At 39.7% G+C, this 15,269-nt stretch overlaps 1 protein-coding gene across 1 annotated transcript in view; it reads left to right on the forward strand.

Moving 5' to 3' along the window:
* Window positions 1-13,916, forward strand: part of AP1S3 (adaptor related protein complex 1 subunit sigma 3) — a 66,519-nt gene extending 52,603 nt beyond the window's left edge. Inside the window, exons 4-5 of the mRNA XM_046642912.1 lie at window positions 7,224-7,361; window positions 11,761-13,916. Coding sequence (XP_046498868.1) covers window positions 7,224-7,361; window positions 11,761-11,796 — 174 coding nt within the window. The 3' untranslated portion in view covers window positions 11,797-13,916. The remainder of the gene's footprint in view (window positions 1-7,223; window positions 7,362-11,760) is intronic.
* Window positions 13,917-15,269: the final 1,353 nt, after the last annotated feature.

Here is a 15,269-nt window from a genome sequence, read left to right on the forward strand (position 1 = left end):
AAGCTTTCTAAATATCGATCCCAGAACCACTTCTCCAACCTTCTGGCTCTTTTCTCTTTACATCCCTCATATATCCAGTGCTCCCGTGACACAGAACAGCCTTGGCTTATCCTTAACTTGTACAGGATTTGCTTGACCATCACATTGCTAGTCGCTCTCAAGATCATGACCTGGGACCCCTTGTTTGTTTTTTCAACACTCGTAACCAGCCCTGGGCCAGATTTAGCAAAAGTCCGAGAAACGTTTCACAGTTTCACAGAATCCAGTTCACAGTCTCAAGAAATAAATGGTTGGATTTGGAAAATGTTTTCTTCTCAGTAATACTCTCTTCCCGGTTCCCTCATTCACTGAAGATTTTTATTCAGTGTTGTTGGGAGAATTTGCCTTCAGGAGAGTTTTCTGTGTTTAATTTAATGGAATGAGCTGCATTTGCAGTACTGGATGGGGTTTTATGAGATTTGTTACAACACTTTTCACAACGATGAGTATTTGAAAGGTTTCTGAAAGAATTTTCCTGCCCACTCTCTCTCCCTCTCTTTTATTCCTTTTTTTCCTTTGTAAATGATGTTTTAGACCTAAAATGTTGCTTTAGGGATTTCAGTTGTTGGTCTGTATATAGAAGTCGTAAGACAGCCAGGCCATTTTTCGTTTGCTTTCTCCTGGCTCACCAAGTTTATTTTCATTTTTTTAAAGAGATATTTGTAAATATATACTGGCATGTGTTCCAACTTGAGATTATTTAATTTTATGCTTTCTGTTATTCAAATGAATGCTGACATTTGGGTACTTTTGAAATAAACTGCAGACTTTGCCTTTTGCAAAGGCCAGAAGGAGCGTTCCCGAGGCCCAGCTTTCCCATAACCTGCCTTTTCGCCCTCATTTCTGCACTCTGATTCGACCTCTTGTGTTTTCCTAGATTTACCCAACTGTGACAGTGTGAATTGGGGTTGAATTTCGATCTCAATCTTATCTGACCAAATTTCAGAACATGTTGCTTTCTCAAAAGAATTTGAGTCACCTTCACTAATGCTAAGCCCAGATAAAGTGTAAGGAGAATCAGAATGAATTCCTATTTCTCTAACATTAATTTTTCATCCTATTTTGGCATACCTTTAGAAGCTCTGTCTTTGTCATGAACCAAAATTTAATTCACTAAAAAATTCAATGAATCTTTCATTAAGCTAAGAGCAGCTAAGAGCAATTCAAGGCTATATGCCCAGTGGTGTTCAGTTCTTATTAATTAACAGTGATGAGCAAAGCTTATACTACTGATTCTCATTGACATCATCTCAGGAATAATATATTTCTCTTTGGCTTTCTTTTCCTCTTGTGTTAATACTGATGGTTTCCTTATAATTATCCAAGAGAAAACTTTGTGTTGAGTTTCTCTTATAACACTGGAAAATATTGCCTTCCTATGACAGATAAGTCAAAATCTCTGGCTGCTAAGTTATGTATTTTTTTGAGTACCATTCAATTCCAAGGAGATTTATAAGGATTAAATGGTTAATCTTTCCATCTTCAGTAAGTAGCGTTAACCCCAATTTATAGAGGCTCAGAGGAAACGCCTCAGTCTCACAGTAGATAAGGGTCTTTTTGAGGATTGGACACCAGCCGTATTTTCCCATTACAGACTGTCGTGTGAGTTTTTGCTGACGGACTTGGAGGCTGTGGGTGTTGCTGTCTCAGAGAGGTTTAATCTTGATGGAGGGACTTTTCTTGTAAGAGGAGGAGCTCTTGAGTCCTGCTGGATCCTGGTGTCAGCCTGCTCACTGACCAGACCCATGCTTTGGCCCATCCTACATCTCTATTTTCAGATACGAATAATGACACTCAAAAAGGTTAATAGGAAGATTTACTTTGCTAATCTCAGGGGGCTCTTGTGATGGTTCAAGAGATAATTTAACAATACTGTATAAACTGTCAATTGCTATGGAGTTGTACCTCACATTATCATTATTATTTTTTATATAGTTTTATACATTTACTGTCTATAACTTGAAACTTTTTGTATTTACTTTAGAACAGAATTCAGTAAGGGGAGGTCCCTCTTAGGCTCTATCCACATGGATTTAGTTATTGAAATGCCAGAAATAATCTCACTATGTCACATATTCTGCCTTAAGAGAAGACCCTCTGGCCAAATTACTATAAAGCACAAAGCTAGGAGATCAAAGATCAAGTTAAATGATCACTGTTCCTGCCTTTTATAAGCTTTCCTCTAGAATATAGATACATGAGAAAATGAGAAAAAACAATTAGGTAAGGGGCTCATGTGTTTATTAACATGGAAGCCACTGTTTTTGCATAATTTGATGGAGTGCAGTCATTTGAACAACAAGGGCATATTTCTCATGTGCCTGGATAGCTTCCTTAAGGTGGAATTAGAAATATTTGAGTAATTTGGCTTTAGCTGAAGAAACCTGCCTTTGGTCCAAGGTTCTTCTGAGATGTTTTCTCTTCTTACTCTCAGATACTATAACCCCTTGGGGTCAGACTCGAAGAATAACCATAGAGTAGCGTTTGGAGTATATGAAATAGTTGCTCATTGGTAACATTCTCTGTGATGCCAATAACACTTGTGCATCCATTTCGCTTATGATCTGGAGGTAGTAGCTGTATATCCACACTGGGTATGTGTGTGTTTTGTGTGTATCTGACTTTGCATACCACCTTACCTTATCTGCATCCCTTGAAACTAGATGCAATAAACTGATTGCCCCGTGGCTGCTGGCGAGCCCTGCAGGCTTGGGGATGGGTTGTTGCTCTGAGAGCGGGTATGCAAAGTTCCTAGAGAACTTGCGTTAGTATCTGTCAGGTTCACTTTGCAGGATGCTGATTGCTGTTTTCTGCTAATGAGGCTCCTGTCTGTCTTGGATTCCTGGTCTACACCTGCCTGGAACTCTGAGGTTCCTCAGCTCTTATAACTCCTGACTTTCCTGCCTCTTCTGACCTCTGGTAACTGCTTACTTCTTCTACCTTGTTACATGTGAATGGTTGTCTGATCTACTGTGCTTTGTTTTTGTGTATTTATATTGTTTAACATTTATAAATAATGTATATTTTTTACATATCCTTCTAGACATATACAGTTTTTTAATGGAATTGTGTTATGCATATTATTCTGCAACTTTTTTCCCCCTTTACAAGTCTGTCTTGGAGCTGATTCTGTATCTGTCCATGGAAATCTACCTCATTGTTTCCAACATAGAATTCCCATGGTATACCATACCATACCAGGTAGGGGTATACCATACTTTATTTAAACAATTCCTTTATGGATGGATTTTGGGTTGTTTCCAATTTTTATTATAAGTAATGCTGCCATAATCTTTATTGTTCATATATATTATTGTGCACTAGTTTGAGTATAGCATAGAAATAAATTCCTTGTGGGATTATTGGGTCAAAGGATTTGTACATTTGAAATTGACAGATACTACCATTTGACCCTTCGAAATGGCCTATGAAATTTACAGATTCCACCAACAGTGAATGTGAATACCTGTTTATCCATACTCTCACCAGCAATGGATATTATCTCTTTTTCTTCATTTCAATTTTTATTAAAAAATTTTCTTTTAAATGAAGTTATTCATTGCTAGGGGACTACAGCTATCTTCATGTGTTTGCAGTGTTTTCAGGAAATGCAGCCCTGACAGCAGTGGGTCCCCTGCAGAACACAGCCTCTGAAGCCGCCAAGCCTGGACTGAGGGGATCAGAATTAAACAGAGGCTCCTTCTCAGGGTGGCAGTTTCTTCGAAGAGGCTCCACTGGCCCACGGAGTGCCTCCAGGACACAGTGGACATTATCTCTTCTTAATTGCCAGATGAACATTAATTTAATTTGCATTTCCCTGATTACTAGTGAGGCTGGACCTCTTATTAGACGTGTATTGGCCTTTTCCATTTCTTGCCTTGTCTACGAATTGCTTCTTGACAACCCTTACAGTCATGCCTTGCTTACCAATGGGGATACGTTCTGAGAAATGTGTCATTAGGCAATTTCGTCGTTGTGCAAACATGGTGGAGTGTACTTACACAAACCTAGATGGTATAGCCTACTACACACCTAGAATATGTACTAGTAGATGGTGCTAATCTTATGGCACCACCATCATATATGCAGTCCGTCCTTGACTGAGATGTTGTGCAGTGCATGACTGTATTTGTTTTTTCTATTGATGTTTATCTTAGGGATTTGCAAGAATTCTTTCTGTATCATGGATACTATCCTTTCCTCCCTGTTATATATGTTGCACATATTGTCCCCACTCTGGTGTTGTACTGTTCACCTTGTTTATAGTGCCTGGCCCACACTGTACTCTCATCTCTCCACCTTTTTGCCTGGGGAGCTCAGCTCCACTGTCATTCCAATTCCTGAAATGAGAGTGTTCTAGAAGTAAGAGAAAGGGTTCATAAGCTGAGAACATGTCCTTTTATGATGCCATCCTCTCTCTGATGGTTGTTCTCAAGAGGGAGCCCTAAAGGTCTGGGCAAGTCCTGGGTTATAGTATCATGTCCCAGTGAATAGACTCTTTTATTTTAAATTGGTCATATATATATGCATGTATGTGTGTATATGCAGACATATATATATATACACTTATACGCACACATATATAGAGAGAGAGAGACAGAGAGAGAGAGGCTCTTGAGGGAGGGGGAGATAGATATAGATATGCACACTTGTTGATTTGATGCTGTTTTCTAATGAATGAAGAGACTGTGACCTTTGCAGATGAGTTCAGTAAGTTTTTCTGAGCTGGCCATTTATTCTCATGCTATTCTAGTGGTATTGTATTCATTTATTCTTATGCTTCTAGATTCAATTGGATCTGTCAACATAAACCATTTTCCTTGTAGAGTCTGCAAATTTATTGACCTAAATCCTGAATATGTGAAGCAATTTGCAAAAATATTGACATCCATTTTATGTAAAGTTGTAGCATTCAATAGGATCGGAGAATTGTTGATCTGGGAAGTTGTGAATCCCCAGCATCATAGAAAGAAGGCCTTCATGGTGGCTGACTCGTTCATTTACCCTGCAAACATTTATATTGCATCCTACTATGTGCCAGATAGCAGGGATATAAAGATGACTAAGACAAGGTCTGTGCCTGAGCTTGCAGTACACAGTGGGGAGGGATAAGTCAGCATATTCTAGTGCACACAGGCATGTACTGGTGCAAATACTGAATGGGAGAAGGGAGGATTGGGGGAAACACTGTGCCCCTGACTTTTGAATTTGGCCTTGAAAAATGAGCTTGATTTTGCCAGCAGAATAAAGGAAAGGACATTTGGGGAACATTCCAGGAATGGCTGGAATGTGCAGAGGGCAAAGGCATGAAAGAACATGGTGTGTTTGTGGAATGTGTGGCTGTAGCGTGCCGTCAGGGCTGGCACAGGGAGCTGGAGAGCAGGGCCCAGGCTGGGTTGTACAGATTCCTATATGCCTTGCTGGGGAATGAAAACTTTGTCCTGAACGTCAGACCTTACACAGGAGAGGAACAAGTCAGCATTTTAGCAAAGCGTTAGTGGTCGTTGGCCTTGAGTGGACACAGACACCACCTAGAGGGTCATTGCGGTGGCCTCAGTGAGATGTTGCAGGCCTGAGCAGCAGCAGTGAAGATGAAGTAGGGAAGGGTTAGGGGTTTATTTACACGATGGAATCCACAGGAATTGGTGACCAGATTGAGAGGGTGAGACCAAGGGAGGGAGCGGACTGAGGGGGAGGGGGAAAATAAGTTGAACTGCAGAAGGAATTCGACCTAACCACTAGATGGAGGTTGCAGCCATTACACAGAGGTTGCAGCTACTAGGCTAAATAGGGAGCAGAGGGAAAAGAATGTACTTGACTTCGGTTTGGGACATGGTGACTTGGACTGAGGAATATCCAGGCAGAGATGTCTGCTTAGTAGGTGAAAATATTGGACTAGTGCTCCAGAGAGAGATGAAGGCTAGGCATCTAGATATGTTAAGCCACCTGCATGCTAGATACAGCTGTGGAGAGCCAAGGGGATTGTCTAGGAGAATATGTGCATTTCAAAGTGGAAAGGCTTTCTGGAGAAACACCAATATTTAAGAAGATGGATCGCGAGAATGTCAGCAGTGTGTGGCAGAGATGTTTGGCTGATGGATATGTCCCACATGCTCCATAAATACTTCTTAAATGAGTGCAAGGTGGAGGGAGATCTCATCCAAGGGGTCCGAGAAGGAATCTCAAGAGATGGAGGAGAATAATAGGCATTGAATGGTGTTGCCAAAGGCAAGGAGCAAGGGAGAGGAGATTTTCCAGAAAGAGATTGGTGAAGGGTTATCCAGTGCTGCTGCACCGTCAACATGGGGACAACTGAAGTGGTTCAATTAGCAGACCCTCAAGAGTGTAGGGAAGGGAAAGTTAAGTGTCAGGGAGCTGAGGAATGAGTGGGAAGAAAAACAGCAGGGATCTTGCCTAAGTGGCTGCTATCTGGTTGAAGAAGTGGAAATGAGCCTTATTTGGATTATAGGGGGTGGTCTTGCCACTTTCTGAACTTCAGCAACAAAATCTATAAGACTTTGCTGTGGTCCCTGATGGTGATGGGGGTTCTCGACGTGTGGTCCCCAGACCAGCATCATTAGCCTTGCCTGGGAGCCCGATAGAAGTTCACACTTTCAGACGTTACGCAGACCCCCTGGATCAGAAACTCCAGTGGGGGAATCCAGCAGTGGGTGTTGCAATGAGCCTTCTGGGTGATTCTGATCCTCTGAAGTTTGAGAACCACTGGCTTATGACATGATTTTGAGAAAAATTAGCACAATGGAGCTAATTTGCCTCTGAAGAGTGAGCTTCTGAGGGTCCTAAAGCTAGGAGCCAAGACTGACAGAGCAGAGAGCGGGAGAAAGGAAGGCCTGGCCTCGTGGCTGAAAGGCAGCAGGGGCTCAGCGTTCATCGGTGCAGTGGAGGGATGAGCTGAACTGCCACTTCCCGCTACCGAGTCTCGAATTTCTGGTTGCAACAAAAACAATATTATTTAAGGACATGCTCTGCTGTGATAGAATGTGGCTTTACTTTTATTAAAAGCCTGGAATTCCCTCGTTCTATTTTTCTGTCCTTAAAATACCATCTGATATTTTTGTCTTGGGTACGCCACATGGGTGTAACTGTTGAAAAGCTGGACACATGCTTCCTCTGATAATACTGCAGGTTCATGAGGATATTTGTGGGTTTTTTTGTCCTACCAGGTCTGCGAGCTGGATATTATCTTTAATTTTGAAAAGGCTTATTTTATCCTGGATGAGTTTATCATCGGTGGAGAAGTTCAGGAAACGTCCAAGAAATCTGCTGTCAAAGCCATTGAAGATTCTGATATGTTACAGGAGGTCAGTATACACTTTCTCATGCCATGGGAAAAGATGTTGCTGGTGGTAATTATATATTAGACGACACTTATTGAGTACTGACTGTGTCCCAGGTACAATTTCTAAGCAACTTAACGTAACTTACTTAATTGTCACAATCAGTCTAAGAAGTAGGTAGTATTTTTGCCCTCTTTTTTAAAGATGAGTAGACTGACATACAGAGAAGTTAAGCGATGTGCTCAACGTCACACAGCTAGTAAGTGCAGAATAGAGCTTTGAGCCCAGATAATTGGGCTCCAGAGTCTTCGCTCTTCATGTTAGGCTGAGTTTTTTAGCGAGGACACCTCACTGGCAAAAAGGTATTGAAAGCTCGCTGCTATTCTTTTCAAGAATCATTTTATGAGAGGTATAAAAAGACTTTCATTAAAATATCTGTGCTACCCTGGGTGAGGAGACTAGCAGTCCATCGTTACTTCATTAGAGCTTTATTACTGACAATGGCATTTATCATTTTAATTAAAATTTCTTACACCTCCTGGGGAGGCTGTGTGTGTGCTCCTATTTGCACAAATAAATTGGGAATACCGGTGGCTTGCTTGCCAAGGTATAAATGGGCCCCGAAGCATCCATTCGGTCACGCTCCTGACTCCGTGATAGTTATGTAAGATACAGTGGGACTTTTAGAAGCAGCCAAGATTGGCATCACACCTCATAAAGGAAAACCATTGGCCCCTCAGTCCTCCTAACGACACTGAGAAAGAGCCCCTCACCCCACTGACCTTTGCCCTCCATGGACACTGTGAGAAAGAGCCCCTCACCCCACTGACCTTTGCCCTCCCAAATGAGGGCAGCTCAAGTGTGCATCTGAGGGCCGGGGCTCCATCCCAGCACCATCAACTCTTCCCACAGCATCACTGAGGCTTTCCATCTTCTTATTTTCATAGCAGCAAGTCAAGAGATTCCAGAGCTTTATAAAGTGTCTTTTAAAAATTGGCATTGAAGCCATTCTTCTTGCTGTTTGGAAATAAGCGACTAAGTTAATAAAACAGCCTTAGGGATGATTTCCCAGCAACGATGTTGGCACATCTTTGAACTGAGGCCTTGCTGCTGCCCATCTAAGGAGCCAGTCCTCAGGTGAACCGACACTGAGGAGACGTCTGTTTGGGTGGAACCATCAGCCTCCATGGGCGCCTGTTAGGAGGCTGGTGTATTTCTTACTAGACATTCTCACCTCAGAAAATGCATTTAATCTTTCTGATGTTTACTTGGCTCTCTCCAGATGCCACAGGAAGGGGATTTTCAAGGTAGTTGAGAAATCAGTGGTCTGGAAATTCCACAGAACAAGCTTTCTTTAAATATGCCAGGAGGTTATTTATAATTCTATCCTCAGGACCCTTACTGTGGAATCTCCTTATAGGAGAAAGAGACTTTTAATGGGGTCTTTGGCACCTCAGCCATTAAAGCTCCTTGAATTGGGGCCAAGACACACCTGCATTATTTTGAATTCTCCCCCTGGCCCTGCCAGGAGGAAATAGAGTTTTAAAGAGCTTGCAGTGTATCTATGCTTCTAGTTCCATTTAAATCTGGGAAGCAGGTATTTCAAGAGAAAGCCCTTTCACAATTAAATACTAATTGCTCATGTCCTTGACGATTGACTGGAGGGTCTTGATGGGTAGGTCTCGGGAACCCTCCCTTTAGCCCCCGTGTCCCCATAGTGAGCAGGCAGTGTCATGACTGCCATCTAAACCTTTCTTGTTGAATTACAGCACCTGCCACGTAGAGACAGTGTTATCAGTGGTCTCCTGGGCTCTGGTACTTCAGCTGAATCAATGAACAATTGGGGAGCTGGTTCAAAAATTGACTTTGTGTGTTTGGTTGGCTCCGTATATCCGGTCAGGGAAGTGTAGAATGAATAGGTGGAAGTAATGTAATGGCATAAAGAAAGAAAATTACTGCTTTCTTTTTTTTTAATGTCCTTTGGACCCAAACATGTATTTGTGGGGTTATTAAAGGTTAAGGGAGGCCTTTGTAACATTGCTTTCACTTTTAGCACCACTGAAAACTGGTACTTTCCCCTGACCCCTACCTAATAAAAGTTTCTTAGAATAAAAAGGCTGTCCCCATATATTTAGTTAGAAGATACATAGTCTCAAATCTCAAAATGTTCAAAGCTCATTCTGAGTGTACTAAGGCTAGACATTGATACTATGGAAAGAAACGAACAGTTTAATCAGTTGGGGATGACTTGAGGAGGTACCTTATCTTGTGGGTAACAACTAAGACCTGTGGACAGTGGTGCAAAGTGATTAGAAGGAAAAAGAAACTCTTCAAGGAGAAGATAGTGATCGTTAACTGCAGGGATTGCAATTCCCAGGATCACCAGTGGGGGCAACAAACAGAAGATGTTTTGACCAGAGAATTATAAAGCAAGTCAAGAAGGGAGGGTCAAATGGTACCTCATTAGCTCAAGCAATAGGTATAGGCGCAGATTCATGAGAAGAAGCTAGGTGCACCCCAACACTGTCACCCATAAAGCATAAACATAACAGCTAAGTCAAACCATCATGCAGTAAAAAGTCGTAGCATGTACAAGTGCTGAATGCACAAGAAACACTGCAGTGCAAGATGGATAACAGGAGAGATCCCAAGATGCAGGTTCTAGTCCTCTTGTGAAAGGCTGGGGCAGAGCTCTTTAAGGTTGTACCAGCCTTAAAAGTCTGTTCCAACTTTGAGGTGGCAAGCTCAAGAAAATACCACCCTCATATGTTGTTGGTTCGTGTCTTTTGAGTGATAGCACGGCACAGTGCAGTCTTTAGCAGATTGAGTTAGCCAGTGGTGTCAAGCAGTGCCAATCACCAGAGGCCAATGAACCGTGAAGCCACTGAAGTGACAACTCACGGCCTTTGCTGATTCCTTTGCAGGTTCCAAAGCTGCAGGAAGGGCCTAGCAATGCCCTCATATGGTCAAATTTGCAAAAGTAAGATATCTTAACTGCGAAGAATATGTAGCCAGGCAACGAACATAGCATATGATAGAGGTGTGTCAGGCACTTAATGAGTGAAAACCGTATGGTGTTGGTTTGGATCTTGTGATATTTGTCATCTTTTAAAAACTTGGAGTCTGCTGTCATTTCTTTTCTCATTCTAAGTAAACTTTATACCCAATTTTGTATTTGTAACTTTGTGTCCCTTTTTCAGTGATGTAAAACTCTAGGCACCATAAAATGGATGTAAGCCCCCAGCCAGAATGATACTTCCACTAAGTTTAAAGACATGGGCCGTGTGGGTAAAAGGAGATACCTTAGGTCTTAGGGTGTGGGCCTCTCTTGGCCAATACTCATCTAGGAGGTGGAGGAGCTTTATAAGAGTGTGAATGACTGGGCACAAGTGTTTTCCTTAGAGGAGCCCTGGAATTCTAGATAGAGCTGGTGGAGACCAGTTAGAACTCCTGGTTTCTAGCCGTCATGTTCCCTGAGCAGTCTTTCTTGGCCATGGCCTTGGTCTGTTTGGCCCATGCTGGTGGATGTCTTCCCTGGCAAGTGCAAGTGAATGGGGTATCCTGGGGTTCAGATTTAAGAACAGGTTGAGCATTGCTAACTGAGCTGACTGTGATGTGCGTGGAAGAGGCAGGTGTTACCTGAGGCTGCCCCCTTGAGCTCCCTCATTGATTCGTGCCAGCCACAGTGTCACACAAATCTGTGTGTTTATAATTGGAGAGCGTGCGAGAGAAAGTCCATTCATCATGCACCATAAAGGGCTTGCAGCATCACTGTAACTTTTAACTCTGCCTGTAATTGTTCATCAGTTCAAACATTTAAAAAAGAGTGCTGGAAAAAAATTATGGCCTTATGGCATGTTAGCAAACTTAGTAACTGATGAGGAGGATGAAGAAATGTAATTTGTATACTTTGGAGGAAAGCCTTTTCAAACTACACAGATGTAACCTTATTCTTAAGAGCTATAGTTGTTTATCCTTTATATCTTGGCCATAAGTATAGATGAGATGTTCTACACATTATCTGTGACAATACATATATTATGCAAATACAATTCCGGTTGCTCTAATGTTTGTGCCCGGAGGTGGCCCTCATGACTGCTGTAGCAGACATATGTATCTGAAGTCATCAGTGATGTCTTGGCAGCTGTTGCTTTAGCATTTCTTTTATCTGACATCCATTTTATGATCAAGCTTAGTTTTGTCTCAGGTGAAAGTTATCCACTTCCAGCCATGTGGATGTGTATACAAATTATGCTCAAACCTTGAACCACCATTCTTAATTAGAATGCAAAGATTTATGTCCAGATACACCTTCACAAAGTTCTTTTCAATAATGGTGAAAAACAAAAGAATGAGAAGGTTTCACAGTCTGCAAAGGGTGTGGTCTAAGGGAAAATTGTTCTAATTTATCATTCTCTTACAGACAATGGAAGAATACATGAACAAGCCTACGTTTTAACTGTGTATCTACTTGAAGACTCGTAGTGCTGCGTGTTGTGAACCTGTCAATAAGCAGCGGCTTACGTCCAGTTTTTTGACAGAGCCTCTGGCACCATGCCAACAATGACTTAAAAGGGATCTTTGTTAATGAGCAAAAATTAAAGTTGTTTAACAATATATTTATCATTATTACATGGCTGTATTATACTGTATATGACTGTGCATTGTAGCTCTAGATGTTAAAATAACTGCTTCATAACTCAATAAATTGAGTATTTGCAATATTTTAACTCGTAATATTTTTAAGCTAACTTAAATAAATTTGTGGCAATGTGTTTTTGTTGCATTGGAATCCTCTACTGACAGGCTGAAAACTGTATTGCAATAATCCATGATTTTGAATGTAAAGTATATCTTGTATCAATAATACTTTTTCTAAATGTTTAGCTTTTTAAATTGTATAATAATTCAAAATTATGTTAATAGTTCAGAGTTCATACATAATGCTAGACATTTTTAATACTTAATAATACTGTAATTTCAGTCCAGGTACAATGTATCTGATTTTAATGTCCTGAATTCATTTATTTTTTTCAGGATTGGAATTAAGAAAAATAACCAAAGATAGGATAGGACTTAAGTGTTTTTAATACCTTGGAAGCCAGTATTTAGGCTGAGTTTTTAATTTTGCCTTTGAATTGAATATCAAGGGCATTCCAATAAGATTGCGTTTTCAACAAACTCTAGGTATTTATTAAGGTTTTGAGACATCTGGAGATGCAGTGTCTATGACTTCCCTTATTGTAAAAATAGTATAATAAAGATTCATAACAGTAGCAATAATTATTATTACTACTACTATTAATAATCTTTATGTTTCAAGCACTCTTAGTTGCTGGAGAGATTTTGTTTCAAATGTGTTTTAATGTATATCTAATATATTTGAAGACATTGTTTATTAAGCTTACTTAGAATGTTTAACATTATTTCAGCCTTTATGATGGATGCCTTCTTCCTTTTTTCTTTCCTCACTCTCCCAAAGGAAATATTTGCTGCTGACCATTGTTATTGTAAATATGTCGCATTTATGCTTCCTGGAATGCAGGTTCTGTGTAACCAGGTAGTAAATGTGATCAGACATATTGTAGGAACTAGCTCATGATATTGTGTCTTAGTGCCCTGCTTTTGATGGCTTCTCCGTGCATTTTCGGGGTTAGTTTCGAGTTCTGGTATCATTCATGTTAGACTGGTGAGGGACCTTAGTGCTTTTCCTAAGAGAAGAGTGTGTTTGCTGTTGGATTCCCTAGGAGACCCCCATAAGGTAGACCTTAAGAGAACATGAGGAGAAAATGTGCCCTTTGATTCATCTTCCCAGATATATTTAGGGAAAAATGGCAAGATAAGAGCAGAATAACAGAAGGAAAAATTGGCCAATTTCTCAATATAACCATTGCTAAAAGGAAACAAGTCAGATTAGTATATGAAGTCATTGTTGGGATTTTAATATCTAATAATTCCTCAAATTAATCATATAATTACAGTTATGGCATCGGATTGGAGTTTAACTATCATTTTTGATCACTTTGTTTACTTTAGATCTTTAGTTTTGTAGTTTATTTTTTTTAATATGGTAGAACTCTTTATTTTTAAAAACAATTTTGTAAAGATAGACTTTATGTAAATCCATCAAAAATCTTCTGGTTCTTTTGAAGTTTCCCACCATTGTTGGGTGAAGATATTTATTGAACCTCATTCAAATGTATGACGCATATCCTGGGAATTCCATGTTAGATAGTCTAGTTATAGACAGGGCTCCTTGGGCTTCATGTCAGCATCACACATAGAAAAATAAACATAACAATGTGGCACACCGGGGTAAATTTGGGGGATTTTGGGGACATTTTACATGAAAGATGAATCTTGGTGAAAATAATCATTATGTTTTCTTTATATTATATAATTATAATAAAACTAGCAGATGAAAGAAAAGATAATAAATATCGAATTTGTATACAACTTCCAAATAAAATGTTTTTAAATTTTTTAATGAGGAACTTGAGTGTGATTTTGTGAATATAATTTTTTAAAAAATCACATTATATGCTAGAAATTCCTATCCATAATTCCTGGTGAAGTCCCTTTCAGATGATCTCTTCATTTTCTTGGTACTTACCAGCAAGGAGCAGCTTCACAAGTAGGTGATAGCAAATGAGAGAAGAATATTTATTGCTTTGCTCCTATTGACTTCTCATTGTTCACCCACATTTTGATAATCTGATCTTTTTATATGTAAAAAGGATATGGCCATTCTTTAAATCTGGTAACTCCTTTTCTTTCGTTAATAAATGTGAAATTGACATTTCTTAGCAAATCAAGTGAATTTTTATTTCAAACTTTTTTCCATATCAAGTCTCCTAAAATAATGAGAAAGATTTCCGACAAACATACGCAGATGTTCTTCTAAAACTAGAGATTCTTCTTTAGGATTCATATTCTAATACCTCTAAACCTTACTGGTGAACTGGATTTAACTTTACTTAATGGTTTAAAGGCTTAAATACTTAAAGGATTAATCAATAAATTTTATTGGAAAATGTTAATATATTTTTTGACATACCCCTTGCAACTTTGGATTAAGTTCACTCAGATGCTCTGGAATGTGAGAAAAGCAAGCCAATGGCTATTTTTCAATAATTTGCAAAGGGAGGGTCATTACAATTTTTTTCAATTCTAATTTTAGCTCTTGACAAACTCTTGAAGAAACTCTGCCCATAGACAATGTATTTGGATATTAAACAATGATAATCTTTTTTTTAATAGATGAGCGGTATTCCATGGTGTATGTATATAGCACATCTTCTTTATGCATTCATCCATTGATGGCCACTTAGGTTGTTCCAAGTCTTGGCTATTGTGAATAACGCTGCAGTGAACATAGAGATGCATGTATCTTCATGCATTTGTGTTTTTGTGTTCTTTGGATAAATACCCAGAAGGTGGAATAGCTGGATCATGTGGTAGTTCTAGTCTTAACTTTTTGAGGAATCTGCCTACTGTTTTCCATAGTGGCTGCACCAGTTTACGTTCCCACCAACAGTGTATGAGAGTTCTCTTTTCTCCACATCCTCTTTAACACTTGTTATTTCTTGTCTTGTTAATAACTACAAAACAAAAAGATGAAATCTTGCCATTTGCAACAACATGGATGGAACTTGAGGGTGTTATGCTAAGCAAAATAAGTCTGATGGAGAAAGTCAAATACTGTATGATTTCACGCATAAGTAGATGATAAAAACAACAACAACAAATAAACACATAGGTACAGAGATTAGATTGGTGGTTGCCAGAGTGGAAGAGGGGAGGGAGGGAGCAGGGTGAAAGGAGTGATAGAGCACATGTGTGTGGTGATGGATGGTAGTCTTTGGGTGGTGAACATGATGTTATCTACACAGAATTTGAAATATAATGATGTGTACCTGAAATTTATAAAAC

This window comes from Equus quagga, chromosome 17 (assembly GCF_021613505.1).
Source record: "Equus quagga isolate Etosha38 chromosome 17, UCLA_HA_Equagga_1.0, whole genome shotgun sequence".
Classification (NCBI taxonomy): Eukaryota; Metazoa; Chordata; class Mammalia; order Perissodactyla; family Equidae; genus Equus; species Equus quagga.